Genomic DNA, 19,261 nt, shown 5'->3' on the forward strand with positions numbered 1-19,261 from the left:
GTTGCTGAGACATTTATTAAATTAGTTTTGCTCCATTTTATGACTTCTTGCCATATTTGTTAAGTGAATCACAGCAGTTGTTAAATTAGTAACATGGTTGTTAAATGAATCTGGCTTCCCCATTGACTTTGCTTGTCAGAAGGTCTCAAAAGATGATCATGGGACACTGTAACTGTCATTAATATGAATCAGTTGTCATCATCCGAATATTGATATGTGACCAAGGGGATGCTGCTACGGTCATAAGTGTGAAAAATGGTAATGTCACTTTTTTCAGTGCTGTTGTAACTTTGAACAATCACTAAATAAACTAGGTCGAGGACTACCTGTATCTGGCTTATTCTTATGACTCACCTTTACTTGAGTATTAAACACATCTCTTGATATGGCTTTTGCTTATGTTATGATCATCAGTCTTCAAGCTGTGGCCACAGTTTTAATTTCATGATGTTGCAGCTGTCAGAGCTTACAAGCAATAGATAAATTGGCATGTGTAAGCTTAGAATACTGTTCAAAAATATTTAGGCACAGTGAGTCCTAAAGAAAAGGGTGACTTGATCCAGAGTGGGTTTGGAAAGACTTTGCACACAAAAAGATCCCATAATGAATACAGCCTTCTGTCTATATCCTGTGTGTTTGTTTGTGTGTGTGTGTGTGTGTGTGTGTGTCCATCTCTTTGGAACTCTTGACCCACAGAAATAAGGCAGGTGCCAATTCTTCTAGCCTTCACAAAGAGTTTTAAGACCTAGTTCTGCCAGTTGACATGGGAGTCAAAGACTGATATGCAACATTGGGGATTGCTGGTGTCCACCTTTTTAACTCAATATTTTAAAACAGACCTTTTAAATTCTGTTTTAAATCTAGAAAAACTAGTACAGTATAGTTATAAAAATACCTGCTGTGCCTGGGAAAATGGGAAGTATTTATTCAGATGAAAATACTTGGTGAGATATAACAGATCACCTCACCTGGGAAAGAGATTGATGTCTCTTCTAATTTCCTTCCTTCCCACCCCTCCTTTTTTCTTTTGTTCCTTCCTCCATTTCCTCCCTCCCTAGCAGTCCTCAGTTTCTTGGCTGCTAAATAGGGAAATCTTCCTACATAAGAAACTAGAAAAGGGTCTGTCAAAGTCAGGGGCTGTGGGTCTGCTCAGAATTGACATGTTCATCTGATTCATCATTGGTTTGGTGCTTCAGGACTTGGTGCACTGATCTTTTGGCAGAAACCGTATCTATCCATTCAGGTGGAGATGGGGTTATGGCACACACATCAGGACAGATAGATTTTAACCACACAAATTTATTTTAAATAAAATGCAACACAGATGCAGGCTTTGCACACCAGTGTCTGATTGAACAGGCAATGCAAACAGGGAGTGGGTCAAGGCAGAGTCTGTGTGGTAAACTTATCCAAACAGCATGAACTAAACCTTGGTAGGGTCAGAATGATAAGTGAAGAACAAACGTCTGAGCCCTTCCCAATAGCAGGCTCAACTGTAACCTGTGGTATTTGTGGAAAACAGAACATTGTTGGGGAGGTTTCCCTTCATGCTTCCTTTTCCAAACAACAGCACTGCCATGTTCCAAAATTATCTCCCATAAAACCCCCAAAAGAAAAAGCCACCATCAGGTAAATTCTCTTCTTCTTGGGTCTACCTGATACATCAAGTAGAATGGCTGGAAAACTCATATTCTCAGCAGCATTATTAAAATCCCCCCTTCCCCCAAATAAATATTCCAGTCCATTCTCTTCCCCCTCCCCCTGCACCCACCCACTGAGCAAGCTTCCAGTACTGAGCTTGGCCTTTAGGCTCACATGCTCCCAAATTTTCTGAAGCCAGGAGGGGTGCCAGAGCTTGACTCCGCATGAATATGACAGGCAAAGTGCTAGTGAAATCCAGTACGGAAAAATATACAAAGAATTTGTCTCTCAATATAATACAAGGGATTGCAGCACTCACACCCAAGACAACTGAAATCAATAAATAAGAGGTATATGGGATGGACCAGGAGGAGGAGGAAAAGGAGCCAGGCCACCAATCTAGGAATTTTGCCCCACTACAAGGTATTTACAGTGCTGATCTTCGCCACGGACTGAGGCCTATTTTTACCATGTAGCTCTGGGCTTCCTGTGGGCTCTGCACAACATACAGAAACCACTGGGTGCCTCTTGTCGGTAAAAAACCTGTTATAATGTGTGACTGTAGAGGATGAGGCTGTACAATGCAAAACCTTAAATGTCCATGGTAAGTGAGGAGCATGGGGTGATCTGTCATGGCCAGACAGCGAGAAACCAAGTGTGCTTTCACACACAGCTAATATTCATCCTGGTCTTCTGGATGCTGCTCTTCCTGTTCATCGTCCTCTGGAGGGGCAAAGCCTTCCTGTAAGAACATAGTAAGAAACATTGAGATAGTCGTAACTATATAGTGTGTTCTCTGTCTATCCATGCATGAAAACCACATGGCTCATGCTTCAGACATTAATAGGCAAGCCCCAAACTCCAATTCCCTGGAAATCGTGATCAAGGCTGGTCCCATACTGTACTGACCTCTGTAGCATATAGGATGCTTATGATGCCTGAAATGATGGGGCTGTTCTCACTCTCGTGCTCCTGGCAGATCAGCTCGATGTCCCGCAGTTTGCTAAAGTAGAAGTCACGCTCTTTCTCCAGCCCATCCACTGTCAGTTTCAAATCCATCAACTATCAAAATGAAGACAATCAACAAAAATTGAACACAAGAATGAGCATCGTAATGACAGCCCTGATATGTGTCATTCATCAACTCATATCCAGCACACCAGGCAAGCAAACTGCAACTGAGAGGTACCCAACCATTGTAGCACTAATGTCTGGGCTAAAGCACTTGTTAAGTAGTATGTAGAAGCAGCAAGAGCCTTTGGAAGCAATTGCAGTTCATTGGGAGAGGAGTTTTCTATTCTGAAAGAGAAAAACATTATACTCATTTTATAGACAACTATTTTTTCTCCTGAAGTTCTTAGGTATGGGGCATGGGAAATAGTGTCATATACTAGGTTGCACAACTGCTTTAATAAAACATCAAGCCTCCCAAACTCATCAGAATGTTACAGGTTTTAAATGTATAAATATATATTTAAAAACATATCTGAGATTGGAAAGAAATCCAAGTTGTAGCTGCCTTTTTTTCTATGGTCACTTAACTGTATGGTATTAACTACTCCCCTTTTAAATATAGCTCAAAACACAAGAAGATTCTTTCTATTTAACAATTCAGTTTCTGCCACATTCCTTCACGAAAGCAACTGGAAAACTAAAGCTAACTAATAAAACATATTTGTTCATTGATTCTAAAAAGCAACTGGACTTCAAAACAGCACTTACACTGCTTTAATGACTCCTATTGTAATGTGGAAAAGAAAAGTTCCTTTCGTCTAGAATGAAAGAGATAGTAGAGAATAGCCAAAGAGAAGTAGCCAAATAAAATTTAAGACAGCTTGAATGATGCATTTGGTTTCTGACTGAAAAGATTAGGGATTTTCCTGGAAGAATAATCTCATATACTATAAATGTTTGCATGGAGGAAATGTGGTGAAATGTCCCGATTACCATATAAGCAAGGAGAATCTGGATTTGGATCACTGTCAGACACAAATGCTAGATCAGGGGTTCCCAACCTTTTCTATATCCCGCATCTCTAGAATGCTTCTGATATATTCTTGCACCCCTTATAAAAGTAAATAATTATGTGCATATAATTATGCATATACACTATAATTTTGAAAATTCTAAACCCATGTTTTTGCACCTCCTGGTATATCATTTCGCACCTGGTTGGGAATCCCTGTGCTAGATTGAGGCAATCACTAGACTGACTAGAACAGGTTGGGCAGTTCATCATTGTGAGAACACAACCAATTTTTTCTGTAACATGAATCTGGGCATAATATTAATTATTATAATTAAATGTATTGGCTGTCCAGCTGGGCAGCATACAAAACTAGAGCAAACATAAAAACAGCTAAAAATATTACATCATAATATGACTGATTTGTTTGGACACAGCATGCTATGTGAACAAACATATTTCATTAATTCACATTTGCACATTGTGTGAGCTCAGCCAAAATTTACTGTGTGCCGGTTACTATCTGTATCATGGCTATTTAATAGTACAGTCATTTCAAGCTACTGGATAGATTGGAATTTTGAATTATAAAATGGCAGCCAGTGGGAAAGTCTCAGATGGACAGAAAGAAAAGGCTGCAGATTTATGTCTTCCTAGACACCAGTTAGGCAGCAAGATACCAAAATAGTGGGTTTCTGCCAGATCTTTGTACTTTCCTCCATCTAATGTATGGCATAAAGCTGTTGAGAGAATGGAAAGAGTGCAGAATGAGCTGGAGAACCTTCAATTTATCATCAAGCCTAGACTCTATCAACTTGGTGTCCTCTAGAGTAGAGGTCGCCAACTGGTGGGCCGTGAGAAAATTTTGGTGGGCCGCAGAGAAATCTCACCCCCAGATAACCCCCACAAAGCAATTAATCCAGACTGCGCAGAAACACAAGGCTGCACCGCCCACATGGCCCGCGGGAACACTCCCTGCCCACTCACTCCTTACTGGTAAACTTGCCTGCTAAATTGCTATTTTTCCTTTTTTCAACCATCATCTGTTCTGCTATGCCAAGAGATTTAGATAGCTAGGAAGCAGGAAATGGTTGGATTTCTTGCTTTCTAGCTAGTCTTTAGATCTTCAGCTCAGCACAGCTGAACCTCCCTTAGGACTGAAGGTTTGCTTGCAAACAAATTCAGTGCAGGCTCATGGCAAGCAAATTTGAGAGACTGAGCTAGCCGATGGCAGATAGATAGATCACTGAATGATTCTGTGAGCAACTCAATCTGCCTGCTTTGCCTGATTTTGGGTAAAAGTTGCTCTTTTTTTATAAAAAATTCAATATTTACATGCATGGTGTGTTGTGAGTTAATTTTATGAGTTTGCTTGCAAGCAAATTTTATGTGACAGACTGAGCTAGCCAATGGCAGATAGATAGATCTCTGAATGAATCTGTGATTCTGTAAGCAACTCAATCTGCCTGCCTGCTTTGCCTGATTTTGGGTAAAAGTTGCTCTTTTTTTATAAAAAATTCAATATTTATATAAATATAATATTTACATACAAGCCATGTCCAGCCAGTCACATGACCACCAAGCCACACCCACAAATTAGGCCATGCCCACAGAACCGGTTAATGGTCCCTGGGATCTAAAATTATGAGTTTAGTGGTCCCTGAGGTCCAAAAGGTTGACAACCCCTGCTCTAGAGGTGTATGCATTTTTTTATTTAAATAAATTGGCCACCAAACTCCAGTAGACCTTGGGCAGTGTACAAAACTAGAAAACCACGAAAAAGTTAAAAACATAAAATCAGACAGGTAGTCCACAATAAAACAATCTGGTAAACAAAATCAGCAAAACAACAGAGGGCCTTAAACAAATCATGAATATCAACCCCAGTACTGGGACCAAAGTCACATTTTCAAAGCTTTAGAGAACCCTAGGAGAGAGAGTGCCGTCCAGGTCTTGGCTGGTGGGGGAGGGATGCTACTCCAGAAGGTGAAAACTTCAACTTTGCTTCAGAGTAATAGATCCTTCTTCAGAGAGTGAGCCAGGATGAATTTTCTAAGGAAAAAGCAAATCTACTTCCACAACACCCAACACCACAGCAGAGCAAGAGGTAGAACCCTTCCAGCTTCTGACATGAGCAAGATAATAACGAATGCAGGAAAGATATTTGTAAATATTGGGGTTGCCAAAGGAAGAAATTCTATTTTTTTTTTCTTCTTCTTGCCCCACCTGTTGGTTAAGCTCCAGGATCTGTGCATCAGCTTCACTGCCCCCATTCCGGGCCAAAGGAGGATTTTTCCTTACAATATTGCTGGGAGTGATGTTCATTCGGGTTGCATTCTGTATGTTCTTGGGGCCAGTTGGGGAGGTTCTCTGTGGAACTTTATGAAGTAAAAAAAAAAAGCTTTAGTCTTATGTCCTCTCATCAAGGGACCCACCCACCATTGCTGAGCCAGGCCAAATGAAAGCCTAAGACATAATGAATGAGCTTATATGCACAGCAAGAGTCCCAGTGCTGTCTGCTGAGACTTCCTGGACACAGAAATGACCGCTCAAGATCAGAGTTCTTGTGCTTAATAATTCCAGAGAAAGACAGACACTGGAAAAGCCAGACATTAAACCTTCCTACTTATGAACACAATTCAAACAAACGTGGCAGCAGCATAAAGCTACATGCAGCTTTCCCTCAGCCGGTTGCAAAGCCATCCCAGCATGTGCTGCTGCCCCTCTACAGCAAAGCAAGCAAGCCCAGCTGGTGAGAGACATGCAGAACCAGGAGGTAGCCCTTGGACCCCACACCCTTCTCAGTCAGTCAATGTGGGCATCTTTATCATTCTATCTGGCGCCTCTAGTTCAAGGTTCCTCAGCCTTGGCAACTTGTGTGGACTTCAATTCTCAGAATTCCTCAGCCAGCCATGAAATTCTGAGAGTTGAAGTCCATACCTCTGAAAGTTTCCCAGGCCGAGAAACACTGTTCTAGTTTTTTTTCTGTGGAACTTTCCGCTGTATATAGCTTACACCAATAAGCAGATTACTCATCTCCCTCATGAGCAGGAGATTCAGTTAGAAGAAAATTAACTATTGGAATCCTCATTGTTCTAGCATCCAATCTGGGTTGGTCAACAGGACGAGAGGTTTAGTCGGACTTGTGCTGGAGCCCATTCCCAAGAAACTTCTCTCTACCAGAATGTGTGCTTTGGGCTATTCTCTGTGTAGTACTTATGTGGTGCCTGATTGTGTGTGGCTTTTGAATTGTTTATTGGAGGGTTGGTGGCTGATATTAAATTGTTGGTTGGGGAGTTGATGACTGGCTATTAAAATCACTTAATAGCCAGCCATCAATACCCCAACCAACAACTAAAAAGCCACACGCAACCAGGCACCGCATAAATACTATGCATAGAATAGCCAAAGCACACATTCTGGTTGAGAGACGCTTTCTAAGGATGGGCTTCAGCACGAGACCAAAAGCTCTGAAGACTAAAACTCTGGTCCTGGTGACCGACCCAGATTTGAACCTGCATTATTATTCTGGGACATGTATATTTGCCTTCATTCCTCATTGTTCTGCTAAATACTTTCTAAAACTCTATTCATTTTTTCTTTAGCTGATTGCTGATACATCAGAATTGGCTTCAGTTAAGACATCAAGATGAATAGCTCCTCTTGAAACCCAGCAGGAGTTTTAATACCAATGTGAAATTAGAGTTTTTTTTCACATCTGCTGAAACCATAGACTCTTATTAAAAATCCGGAAAGATAATGTTTCCGAAATAGCTCTACCCAAGCATTTTGAAGACAATAAGAGGAAAGCTTGAATCCAAATATCCGGGTTCAGAACTTTTTTTTGGTATAAAAATGGGAAATGTCCTTCAGATGCTAATAAACTATAATTTCCAGGTGCCCCAATATGGCCAAAAATGGGGCATGCTAGAATTACAGGTAGTCCTTGACTTACAACCACAATTGAGCCCAACATTTCTGTTGCCAAGTAAGACAGTTAAGTGAATCACTGCAGTTGTTAAGTGAACCTGGCTTCTGCAAGGATTTGGCTTGTCAAAAGGTTGCAAAAGGCGATCCCATGACCTTGGGACACTGCAACAGTCATAACTAGGAGTCAGTTGCCAGGCATCTAAATAAGAACAGTTTTTTCCCCAAAAGCCATCACTCTGCTAAGCAAATAATTCCCTCAACACTGTTCAACTATTACAAAGTGTGCACTACTATTACTGTTAATCTTCTTATCGCCCATCCCCTCCCACTTGTGACTGTATGACTGTAACTTTGTCACTTGTATCCTTACGATTTATATTGACTGTTTCCTAGTATGATTTGATGGCTTATTGTACCCTATGACTATCATTAACTGTTGTACCTTATAATTCTTGACTCTTGACGAATGTATCTTTTCTTTAATGTATACTGAGAGTATTTGCACCAAGACAAATTCCTTGTGTGTCCAATCACACTTGGCCAATAAAGAATTCTATTTTGATCACATGACCATGGAGATACTGCAACGGTTGTAAGTGTGAAAAATGGTCATAGGTCACTTTTTTCAATTAAACAAACTATTGTAAGTCAAGGACGACTTGTACAGTTCTGTAATCCTTGCAATACAAGTTTCCCTATCCATGCAATAAAACTCCTATGAACAAACTATCCTCTTCCAGACTGCTAGGGAGACAGAAACAAGATTGGCTAACTGGCCAAAAATGGGAAGGCCGCCTCAAATAGAGTATCAAATTAATTTTTTGATGTAGGATGTGATGTGATTCCAAGGTTCTCTTGACGATCAGATGACCTTGTATATGGGGGATATGGATTTATATTACTGATCCCAGGACCCTATTTAATTAGTAGAACAGGAGTGAGCAAAGGGAATTCTAAGCAGAATGAACCTTTTGGTCAGATTTGCATAGCTTTCTCCTATGAAGGCAAAGTCCTAGCAGCAATTTTCTTTTGAAAAAAGCATCTATGCTCCATTGGTTTGTCTAGTTATAGCATTTGCTGAAATAAAAGGTTCTACAGTGTAAGGCAGCCAGTCCCGCACCAAAATCACATCTGTACGCTGGAATATGTAACTTTCATGGGAACAAGAATGCAGTGTCTTGTCAATTGGTTTGATCCTTGCTCATTTCTACTTTTACTTACTGCCATTCCAAAATCCATGTATTTCCCACTAAGCATATAGCTGTCTCTCAGATCAGTAAGGGTTTGTCTCTTCTCTCCTTCCCTCCCATTGCTACCCAGGAGTTGCCAAGCTGGATGCCATGAAGCTGAGGTCATGCTAGAGGCAGGATCCTGGGGTCCCAACTGTCTCTAGCAACATTACCTGCAGTGCCAATGGGTTTCTTGTGTTTGTTGAACATCTGATCACCTGGGTTTGGAGCGGGTGCCACTTCCTGGCCTTGCCTCGCCAATAATGGATTATACTCCTTTCCGTCATAGTTGGCATCAAAGAATTTCTTAAACCACTGAATGAACTCAAAGTTATCTTGGAACTTTCCTTTTACCAACCTCTCCACTGGGATGATCTGTAACAGCAAAAGTCCATGAAAAGTAACATTCTTTGTAAAATTCGTATTTTCTTCGCTTTTCGATATTTATACAGTATAACATAACAGATACACAGGGGCCAGAGCACAGGCATACTTGAAGAATGACAATTGTAAGAAATCCAATATTGCTAATACAGGTGATTTATTTTAACATAACTTTAAAATGGGAAGTTGCTAGTTATTATAATTTATAAATCTGAGTGGGTATCATAATGGAATTTACATAATACAAAGCATATTCAAAATATGCAAGTCCTATTTGTTGCCTAACAAACTGTTCTACTTAAGAGTAGAATGCTTTGTACATGTGTAGTTCCTACATTTAAAAACTCTTATTTCTTGACTTCCCATGCAACAAACTGAAAGCCTCCAGTTATACAGGAACACCATGCATACACTGAAACTCCAGTAAAGTAAGTTACTTTTTCTTTTTGTCTATTGCTAGAGTGGCTGTAATTTTCAAACAGATTAATCACAATTTCTTTGGAATATTAATACCATACTTTCTTCAAACTTCTCAGTATACAGACTTCGGATCATTCAACAGTCAGCAATTATAGGATTTGTTTTAGCTATCTATTTTTATTTATTTATTCTATAATATAGTGTATATTTTACACTATAAGCAGACTTAATGTTTCATTTGAATAAAAAATGTTATATTTAGTAAACAAACTGATCAATAAAAAGCTTCAATTTGTAAAAAGCTGCTAAACATCTCTGTTTAATTTATGGTGCCTTTCCAAAGATTTTACATGATCTTTCACGCACTTATATTAAATGGCTGTATTAGGATGAACAGTTCTAGGATGCAAAAATCCAGGTAATCACTGAGTGATAGAGAAATCTTTACAGCCCAGAATTGAATCATTGTGTCATTGAAAAAGATGTGAATTTAAGATGCCTTGGCTACCTTTCATGAGCTGCACATTTCTCCAAAGACTTAGCAAAAACCATGAACCTTAGCTACAACTCAGGTTGTTAATCCTCAAAATTAAAACAGGGCAACTCCTTCCTAGGAACTGGCTACCATGGGGAACAGGATATATGATTACATGAGTTTTAGGTATGATCCAAACAAAGGGATTGATATTCCTAAAAGCTTAATATGCCAGGTTGGGATCCTGAGTCTCATGCCCATTTAATTAGACAAGTGGCCCATCTGAACCAAAATTTTGCTTACTACTAGGGTAACAGGCTTAATTAGTTTGTGGGAATTATAAGCAAAGGTTAATTTAATATCCTGGGCAACTATATCAATCAAAATTGGCTAGATTTGGTGGTAATCTGTATTACCACATATGCATTCTACATATGCTCACCATCTTATCTTGAAACTTTCTACAGCAAGACTTTTCATCAATACCTACCATCGTCTTCAGATAGTTCATTTTAGACCCATTTTTCCATTTAGAAGTTCTGATGAGAATTAGATATACCAATATTTGCAGCAGAAAAGTAGTAGGTTATGTGCCTGTTTATATGACACTTCAAGAACCATAGTGACTGTCAAGCAACCTGCTCCCCTCCCTCCCCCGGTATGGCATGTTGTGCCACATAAGGAACAATAACTAGCTAACTTACTAAAATAAGTGTCCCTAGAAGAAACTCTTCTGCCAGCCAAACAAAAAGGGGATTGTAACAGTGCAACAGATTCAAATAGTGCATCAAAGCTCTGGAATTCCTTGTTGATGCCTATATTCCAAAAGATGGAAAAAGCCCTGTATTATCTGCAGTACGATATTTAATTTGACTGAAAAGAGTTGCTACAGAAGGAGGGTAAATAAAATATTTACTGGAGCACATATCAATCTCACATTTGTAGAGGTGGAATGAAGATCAAAAGGGGCAAGAATAAAAACAGATTTGGCTCAACATCTGCTGCTAATAAAGCATGTTTTCAAACCATCCTATAAATTCTGGCATGTTGACTACAAAAAGTACTGATGATGGTTTCCGAATTCCAGAAGGTGACTTTCTTCCAAACAAAGATGACAGAGATTATTTCTTATAATCAGTAGAAGCTCCCTTCTACAAACAGAGTAGAGAACCCTTAGTACTTCTTTTTAAGAGGAACAATTTGAGGAAAGATGGGAGGTGAATCCGGAAGCACATGAGAGTAAGAAAGAAGGTTAATGCAAAATGGAATCCAAATGTAATAAATTACTGTATAAAGATTAGAGAAAGATAGTTTAAAGAGATTTTTAGCAGGGTAGCATCTTTTTGTTTTATATCAATGTTTGTAAACCACAATTTGAAGTTGGTAGAATGTGTATGGGTGAGCATGTATGAAAAAACTGCCAGCCTAATAAAAGAAAAGATGGGAAGTGCAACCGACCAGAGGGAATAAAACAAACAGTTCCTCACCAAAAGCCTGAGTGCCAAATCTTCATAGCTCTTCTCAACAAAAGTGAGGGCCATCCAGATCTTGGGGAGTGAGGCCCTCATTCCAGAAGGCAGGCACTGCTACAAAGAAGGTCTGCTTCTGGGGTTCTGGGGTTTAATTGAAGAAAACCAGTGCACACCAACCTTGCAAGATTGAATTGGCTAAGTAGATACTATGGTAGAGAGGCAGTCTACCAAGAAGCCAGGCCTTATGCCTTATGGGGCCTCATACTGTATTTAACAACCAGAACACCTAAAAACAAACTGGCAACCAGCACAGCTCACAAAGTAGAGGTGTCATGTGAGCATACCAAGGCATGCCCATCAATTCTCCCATCATTACATTTCTGGATCAGTTGAAGCTTAAAGAAAATTTCTCTAACAATACTAATGGTGCAGTCATTTATTTCCTTGTGCAAGTATTTTAAGAGACAAGGCCAAGATGCCTATTTATTATTTTGTACATTTATATACCATGTGCTCTCAAGCAACAAGCTGGCCCACAGCACTTGAGATTCTACTCTGACTCCAGGAATGTATAAAAGTTTCCATTCTGGAGACAGAACATTCATTTTCTCTGGAATGCATCACACTGGCAATTCCTATTTTGGAAATTGATTTCTAGAAAACTATGGAACACAACTATCTATTTCTACATGGAAATGCAAAAAGACACAGTACATTAGTTACTGCACAAGCCAGCCCAGCCAAAATTTGAAGCAAGAGAAAGAAAGAGCAACTACAGAAGCCATCTACTCTAGTGGTTTAGTCTATCTAACTATGGTCTGTTTTATCCTATGTCGGGGAGCCTCAGCCACACACTGATGATACAAAAAGAAAACTCTTTATCTGCCTGCTGTCTAGCAGAAACCCACCTTGTCCACACCCATCTTCTTGAATGCAGCCTGTAACACCTTGAAGTTGTGTATATATTCATGCTCCAATTTGGCCTGAAACTTCACCTTCCTCAAGTGAATGCAGCCAGGGAATAGCATGTCCATGAACTGGCAATAGGCAGCCCCTGTCAAGGACAGAAAGACACACACAAAACTAGTTTCCACCCACACCTGCCGCCTCTTACAACTAGATCAGAATCCTTTCATCTACAACAATTAGATTTTCAACTCCCGTCCTCTTAATTCTAATAAGCACAACCCAGGCTTTTTAAGCCCTAGTCAATTTATTGGGGGGCCAGAGAATTGCCTGACCAGCAAAAATCCCAGAAAATACAATTAGAGAAAATGTTCCAGGCATCAAATAGTATGAGCTCACAAAGACTATTCTGTGTTTAGTGTATCCAGGTTCAGAATAAAATGGGTAGTTACATCCCACATTTAAAAAAAAAATCTTACAATTTTTTAAGCTGTGGAGAAAAAATGACTGCGTTATCCAGTGATAGGTAAAGATTCTACCACTTTTCCTATGGGCTGGAGTTAATTGAGGAGATAATACAGTCTAAAAAGAGTTAGCTAAGCTCAGGCTGAGAGATGGAAATAATAATTTTGAACTGCTTCCTCATGTACTTTGGAGATGACAGACATACAGATTACAAGTATTGCCTGAATTTAATAATACTGTATATTTTTAGTTATGCAGTATTGGGATTAATTGAAAGGAGAAACAGGGAAAGGGTACTTCAACTTTTCATCCCCTTAAAAGCAATCTCTCTCTCTCTCTCTCTGCACTCTCTCTCAACAAAACATCATCACTACCCCAATCAAAATCCACATGTTTTATTGGGGGAGGGGGAATTGATTTACATCAATTAGATTTGAGAGTGTACCGTGTTTCTCATATAATAAGGCCGGGTCTTATTTTTTTTTTGAGCCCCGAAAAAATGGCTAGGCCATCTTTTCGGGGGTGACTTAATTCCCCCCCCCCTTGCATCTTCGGGTGGGCAGGCAGTGATGGCTTGGATGTTGACCTCGGCGTTGGTGGGGCACTTAGTATCAGGGTCAATGCAGGCAGCACCATATCCGGGTGTGCAACAAAAGTACTTCCTAACGGCAAGCCCCACCACCACCACCATTCCCCCCCATTTCGCATGTTTTAATATAGGCCTTAATTTGGGGAGAGGGGCTTAATTTCATTTCATGCCTATAAAACATGCTGGGACTTCCTATTGGGGGAGGCCATATTGTTGGAGAAACAGGGTAGTTATGTGAAGTACATCATTCTCGGCTTCATGCACATACTAACATGCTGACTAGATTTATACAATATGCTAACCTAAGCTAAAATGAGTTTATGTAGTTTGCATTTCAGTGTTATGGGACCCCATCTATTCTTAACATTTTGTATAAATAAAACTATCCAATTAAGCATTATTATGATTTGTCTGGTTATAGCATGTTATATAGCAATAGTATTTTGTTAACCAGGAATGGGATTCAGTATGAAGTATCAACCTGAATATTTATGCTGGATTTTTCTAACTTAGTAATGGCAGGTACCTATATTAGTTTATTCCCTCAACCTTCAAAGAAATAGCAGCCTGGACCCACATAATGGAGCTCTTGATATAACACTGAGCTGACAACAAAGTTTGTAGCTATTTTTAAATTTTCTTGTTAGCAGATGATTGCTGTATGTCATATAATGTGTATTTGTATATTCTCTGGTGTGGACTTTCGTTCTCAGGAAGGTTTCCAAATGCATATGCATTGTGCATATATATTAAATATTTTGTTCTGCAACTGAACTTTCAAGTTGTGCAACTGAACAGCTGTGTTACTCTTTTCACTGAACTTTACAGGCAGATTGTTAAATGTATACAGTATGCGTTTAAGTAGTGTAGTTTTAAGACCTTATGTCAGGGGTGTCAAACTGGCAGCCACATCCACCCCAGCTCATCATGTGACAGCAAGGTGACGCCTTGAGTTTGACACCCGTGCATTGTCATTTTTCCCTAAATATTGGACAGCAGATTTCTCCCCCCCCCCAAGTATTTTAAGGCTAATAGGCTTAATGCTAATAGATCCTGCTGCAAAAATCCAGATTAACACTAGAAGGTGGCAACCCCCCCCCTCCATTATTTTAATTACTTCTTTGCTACCATTTGTAGATCATCCAGATTTTTTGCACCCCAGATCTGCAAAAATATACAAGAGGTATTGCAACAAGCTATAAGCTCAATAAATAAATAAATCCTGCTCTTCCCTACCAGGGAACATTTAATTATTATGAACGTGGTTCTAGTGAAAGAGTTTTCCAATAAAATGTTTCACTAGAGAGTTTCTTTGCTGTCACAGTACCTGAGCAAAGCTGCTCAACCTTGGTGTAGCTGAGCTGTAGAGAGTCATTGACCCATGCTAGCATGTCATGACGACTCAGGTTCTCACTAGTCACAGATGTGGAATGCACATTGACGGCCATGCCCCAACTATAAAAAGAAGAGAAAACAGGAGTTAATTCATTACAAGGTTACCAGGGAGCAAGAAACTAAAACCTAAGCTTTGCCAGAAAGACAAGGACCTAGTCCGTCAAATACCTTAATTTGAAATGTCATAGAAAAAATTGAGATTTTGCAAACACATTATGGCCATGGTGTTTCTGCACTAGTCGCGGAGCTTTTTCCATAAGCAAACAAAGAAGCAAGGCAAGGAAAAATAAGCGGCCAGAAGTCTTCCCATGCTATGTCACTAATATATTGATCCTAAGGGAAAGTTGCAAGAATTTACTTGCATGTCATTTCACAGCCTTATTTCCTGGCAGTAACATTTAACAATCAACCAAAGAAAGAGATAGTCAGATGGAGATTAGCGTGAAAAGGATCACATCAAGATTCAGAAGCATCATTTTAAGTGCTGTAGAGACAGGCCAGGTTTTTTTTTTTACTACATGTAAAACCCAGATAAAATAAAACAGAAAGATCACAGCAATGGATCCCAAACATACCATAGGGAAATCAGAACACATAACCACTAAAGGAGAGTTTGTGTCTTCAAAAACTGTAGCAATCACCACTAACATCTCTGATTCAGTGCAAGTTCCGTTAATCAGACTTACACTTGACCATTCAACATGAGAAGGCTTCTACTCTTCTGCTTTTCATAAAGGAAGCTGCTTCTGTAGATTTGAAAACAACTGCAGATGCATCCCACGGAGTCACACACCCTGGGCCAGCATTGCCCAGTTTTCGTTGGCACACATTAATTGTGCCACCAGAAGGCACTAGTGTGTACTATGCTGTTCTGCTGATCACAGGGTATGAATACAATGAGGCTGAAGAGTGCACAGTTGTTCTTTGAGATCAAATATAAGGCATGCTTAGGATGTCCTGTAGAGTGAAGTAGTAATAGCAGTTAATGTTTAGTGGCTAGAAAAACACAGAGGGCTCTTATTGCAGGTGAAAGACCACCCTCTGCCCACTTATCCGTCTTGAAATTGGTTCAGGTAAACCTATTTGTTCACCTATATAGAGGTTCTTACCAGACCTATTTCCAACCACCATGTAGTTCGAGCAAGACTAGTCTAGGAAAGTGATAGAAAATTCCTGGGTGTGTCATAAAGCCTTCTACCTGCTTAGCCAATCAAATGGCAGAACTGACACCTCATTACTAAACACTCAAAAATAGCAAATAAGTTTCTCTTCCTTCTGGAATAGCATAAATGAATGAATGAATGAATGAATGAATAGCTAAATAACTAAATAAAATCCTAGGAATGGATGTCCATTTCATTAACCAGGAAAGACTTCTAAATCTGACAGTAAGGTGGAATTCTCTCTCTTACCATTTCAGATTCCCAATTTCCAAGAATAAATGGAAGCTTTTCTCGAAACTTACAGCAGACTAAACATTACTGGTATCTTGGCTATGCCCCAGTAGAAACAGCTGTCTCTTTGCAACTACTCCACAAGTCAAGCAGGATAAATAAATGCTGCTTGATCCCATTCCAAGTTTCTATAGAGGCACCATTTCTGTTCCACCCATGTTGGCAAAATTGGCAAAAACACCCCATCGCATGCAAAAAAAAAGGGGGGGGATCGGTCCTTACATCTTGAGAGCATGGGATCTGAATTTCAGCCATGGGTTACAAGTTTAAGCCTAGGATTTGCAGAGAATGCTTAGCCAAAAACTTACCCAAATGCCCCAGGGCAGAATCTCATTATACTATGTCCTTCATTCTAACCCCCTCCCTATCTTCACAGGTCAACTGTAGGCTGCTGGCTTTCCACCATCATTAGCAGTAACAAGCAATGGTTTGGTCCCCCACAAATAGCTTATAGCAGCAGAAAAACAGCAACTTCTTTCCTGGATAACAGCTCATCACATTTTCTAGCAGCTCTTTTGTATCAAAGTGTAATTTTTTTAGCCTAAGTCCTTTCCAGAACACAACTGTTTCTATAACCATTCTTGGACAGATATCTGTCACCAAACCTTGAAGGAAGGAGGGGATTTATTAGAATGATAATACACTTTATTTTTTACATAATAAAAAAGCAAGAACATGATGTAATGAAAAGTTGATGTTTTGGAAATAGTTCAACAAATATTCTCACACTGTCATGCAGCAAGAGAAATTGACCTCAGTGTGTTTGTTATGGGGAACATAAGAGAGAGACCATTGTCATCGGAGTATTAATGGTATTAGGATAAACATCCAAAACAGCTTCCAAAAGAAGTCTGAAACGTGGGAAAACTGAAACCGTATCGTCATGTCTCAAAAGAAGTACAATTGCTGGTTTTGCATATGGTCAAACACCAAGTGTGATGGAGCAATACTGCACAAACAGTATTCTCGTTCCTCGGTGGCATAGTGGTGAAGAAACTCACTTCCCACTCAGAAGGTTGTGAGAGTTCAATCCTAGGTAGCAGCAGATGCTTCTCTCGTAGGGCACAAAGAAAAAATATCTGCTGCAAACTCCGTGTGGTGTCAGGAAAGGCATCAAAAGGTATGAGTGTAAGGCACTGACTGCACTTGAAATCTATAATCAATTACTTTAGGCACAGGCAGAACATCTCTGTCCAACATGAACCAGTGGCAATCAATAAGGTATACTTGATCTTCTAGCCAAGACTTTAAGCAACCTCATAAAGTACGAAAACCTGATTCTTTTTAATATACCAACAAATTTCTTAAAACCTTTATTGCTTCTATATACCTACACTAATTGATTGACTGATTTTGTGCCATCGATGTCAACCATATAAACAGACCTTCTCTATGCTTACATTGATTCATACATTATTTTTTCTTTAAAATTTTCCCTTTCCTTTTTAATGATCTCATCAATTTCATCCAATCACAAGTGGCATACCCACTCTCACTTTACATTAAAGAGTTTGCAAAAGCAAATTTGTATACATTGCTATTTTCATTTATAGTCGTTTATAGTCTCAGAGCAGATATTAACTTTTCTATCCACCACTTTTCAGTCAATGTTTCTATTTCTTAAAAGTGTTCTACCAAGTTATATAAATGTATCTACTTGCTGCACTTCTTTGTCGTTTATAAATTGCAATAAATTATTCCCATAAAACACAACTATCCTGGTTGTTGTTGTTACAATGCTTCTCAGATCCATATTCACTGTTGCATCATTCAATCAATCTAATTCATTCGAAATCATTCAGGTTTTCAGCCAGCAAAATGATATTGTCAGTGCAAAAAAGAACATATATACTTACATTCCCCACCAACATTCCCTAACACCACCACAAATATTCCTCATAAATTAGGAGAGAGGTTGCACAGAGTTGCACACAATATTCTAAATACCCTGCTTACAGGTGTACAGTATCTAAATATAAAGATATGATGAACCCTATGCTTTATTTTTTTAAATCACATTGCAGGTAGAACTACCCTATGATAGTAGCGGGCCCTGAGATTATGTTTTGATTAAATGTGGATTGGGGTTTTTTACCCTATGTAAGTCTTTTTACACTCAGTGCCTGGCTCATAAGTAAGAGGTCGCAGAGTTCCATGGTCATGTGATTGCTATATGGATTTTTACAAACAAAATCAATAGGGAAGTGGCAGATGATCATAAATGGCAACCATGTGATGTCCTCACTTAACAACCCATGGTGATTTGCTTAATGATGGTGACTGGAAGTGCTGGAATTTCCATTGCTAAGCAGTGTGGTCACATTACATCATCCTTTATCCACTGCCTTGCTTAGCAATGGAAATATCATCTCAATTACCATAATTAAGTGAAGACGTACCCGTATATAAATTAGTGTTTCTTGTAAGGGCAAACTCCAAACACAAGCTGGCTTGCAATGAAAGAAAACCACTGGCTACGTCCATAACACCTACCATCCTCATGCTTTTATACAGGTGTCAAACTCACCACATCACATTGCCGTCATGTGAAGTTTTTCCCATTTGCGGAACTGAGGTGGGCGTGGCCTGTGTGTGACGAATCCAGCCCATAGGCTGCCAGTTTCACACCCCTGCTTTAAGAGCTCACTCTAGAAAGGATGTTGCATAACATAAGACAATCATTTTCACACATCTGATGGTTGACATAGATGAAGGGATGGAAATGAAAGCAGAACAGAGGCAAAAGAATCTTAAGAACAGCTGCTGTGATGAAAATAATTTTATGAATACTTTAAAACTACTTGTAATCCTGCAGTACTGTAATATACAGCGTGATCTGAACTTCCTCTGCATCCTATCAGTACATTGACAGATTCTGATTAAACTATACCTAACAATTACAATACCTTAATGTTAGTGAACACACTGCATCAAT

The 19,261-nt window shown here is 39.4% G+C and overlaps 1 protein-coding gene across 8 annotated transcripts in view; it reads right to left on the reverse strand.

The window, feature by feature from the left end:
• Positions 1–1,283: 1,283 nt before the first annotated feature.
• MAPRE3 (microtubule associated protein RP/EB family member 3) overlaps positions 1,284–19,261 on the reverse strand; it is a 45,419-nt gene continuing 27,441 nt past the window's right edge. For 3 of the 8 annotated variants that reach the window (XM_026671564.2, XM_087959369.1, XM_087959372.1), the window contains exons 2-7: positions 14,805–14,932; positions 12,426–12,571; positions 8,940–9,141; positions 5,834–5,985; positions 2,551–2,703; positions 1,284–2,383 (exon numbers count right to left, since the gene is read on the reverse strand). In XM_026671564.2, the coding sequence (XP_026527349.2) occupies positions 2,315–2,383; positions 2,551–2,703; positions 5,834–5,985; positions 8,940–9,141; positions 12,426–12,571; positions 14,805–14,932 (850 nt within the window). In that variant the 3' untranslated portion in view covers positions 1,284–2,314. Of the gene's footprint in view, positions 2,384–2,550; positions 2,704–5,833; positions 5,986–8,939; positions 9,142–12,425; positions 12,572–14,804; positions 14,933–15,558; positions 15,830–19,261 lie in introns of all 8 variants that reach the window. The other 5 variants (XM_087959359.1, XM_087959386.1, XM_087959380.1 and 2 more) reach the window with 3 other exon arrangements.

Source organism: Notechis scutatus, chromosome 1 (assembly GCF_049901735.1).
Source record: "Notechis scutatus isolate UNSWTSFEM ecotype Mainland chromosome 1, rNotScu1.2, whole genome shotgun sequence".
NCBI lineage: Eukaryota > Metazoa > Chordata > Lepidosauria > Squamata > Elapidae > Notechis > Notechis scutatus.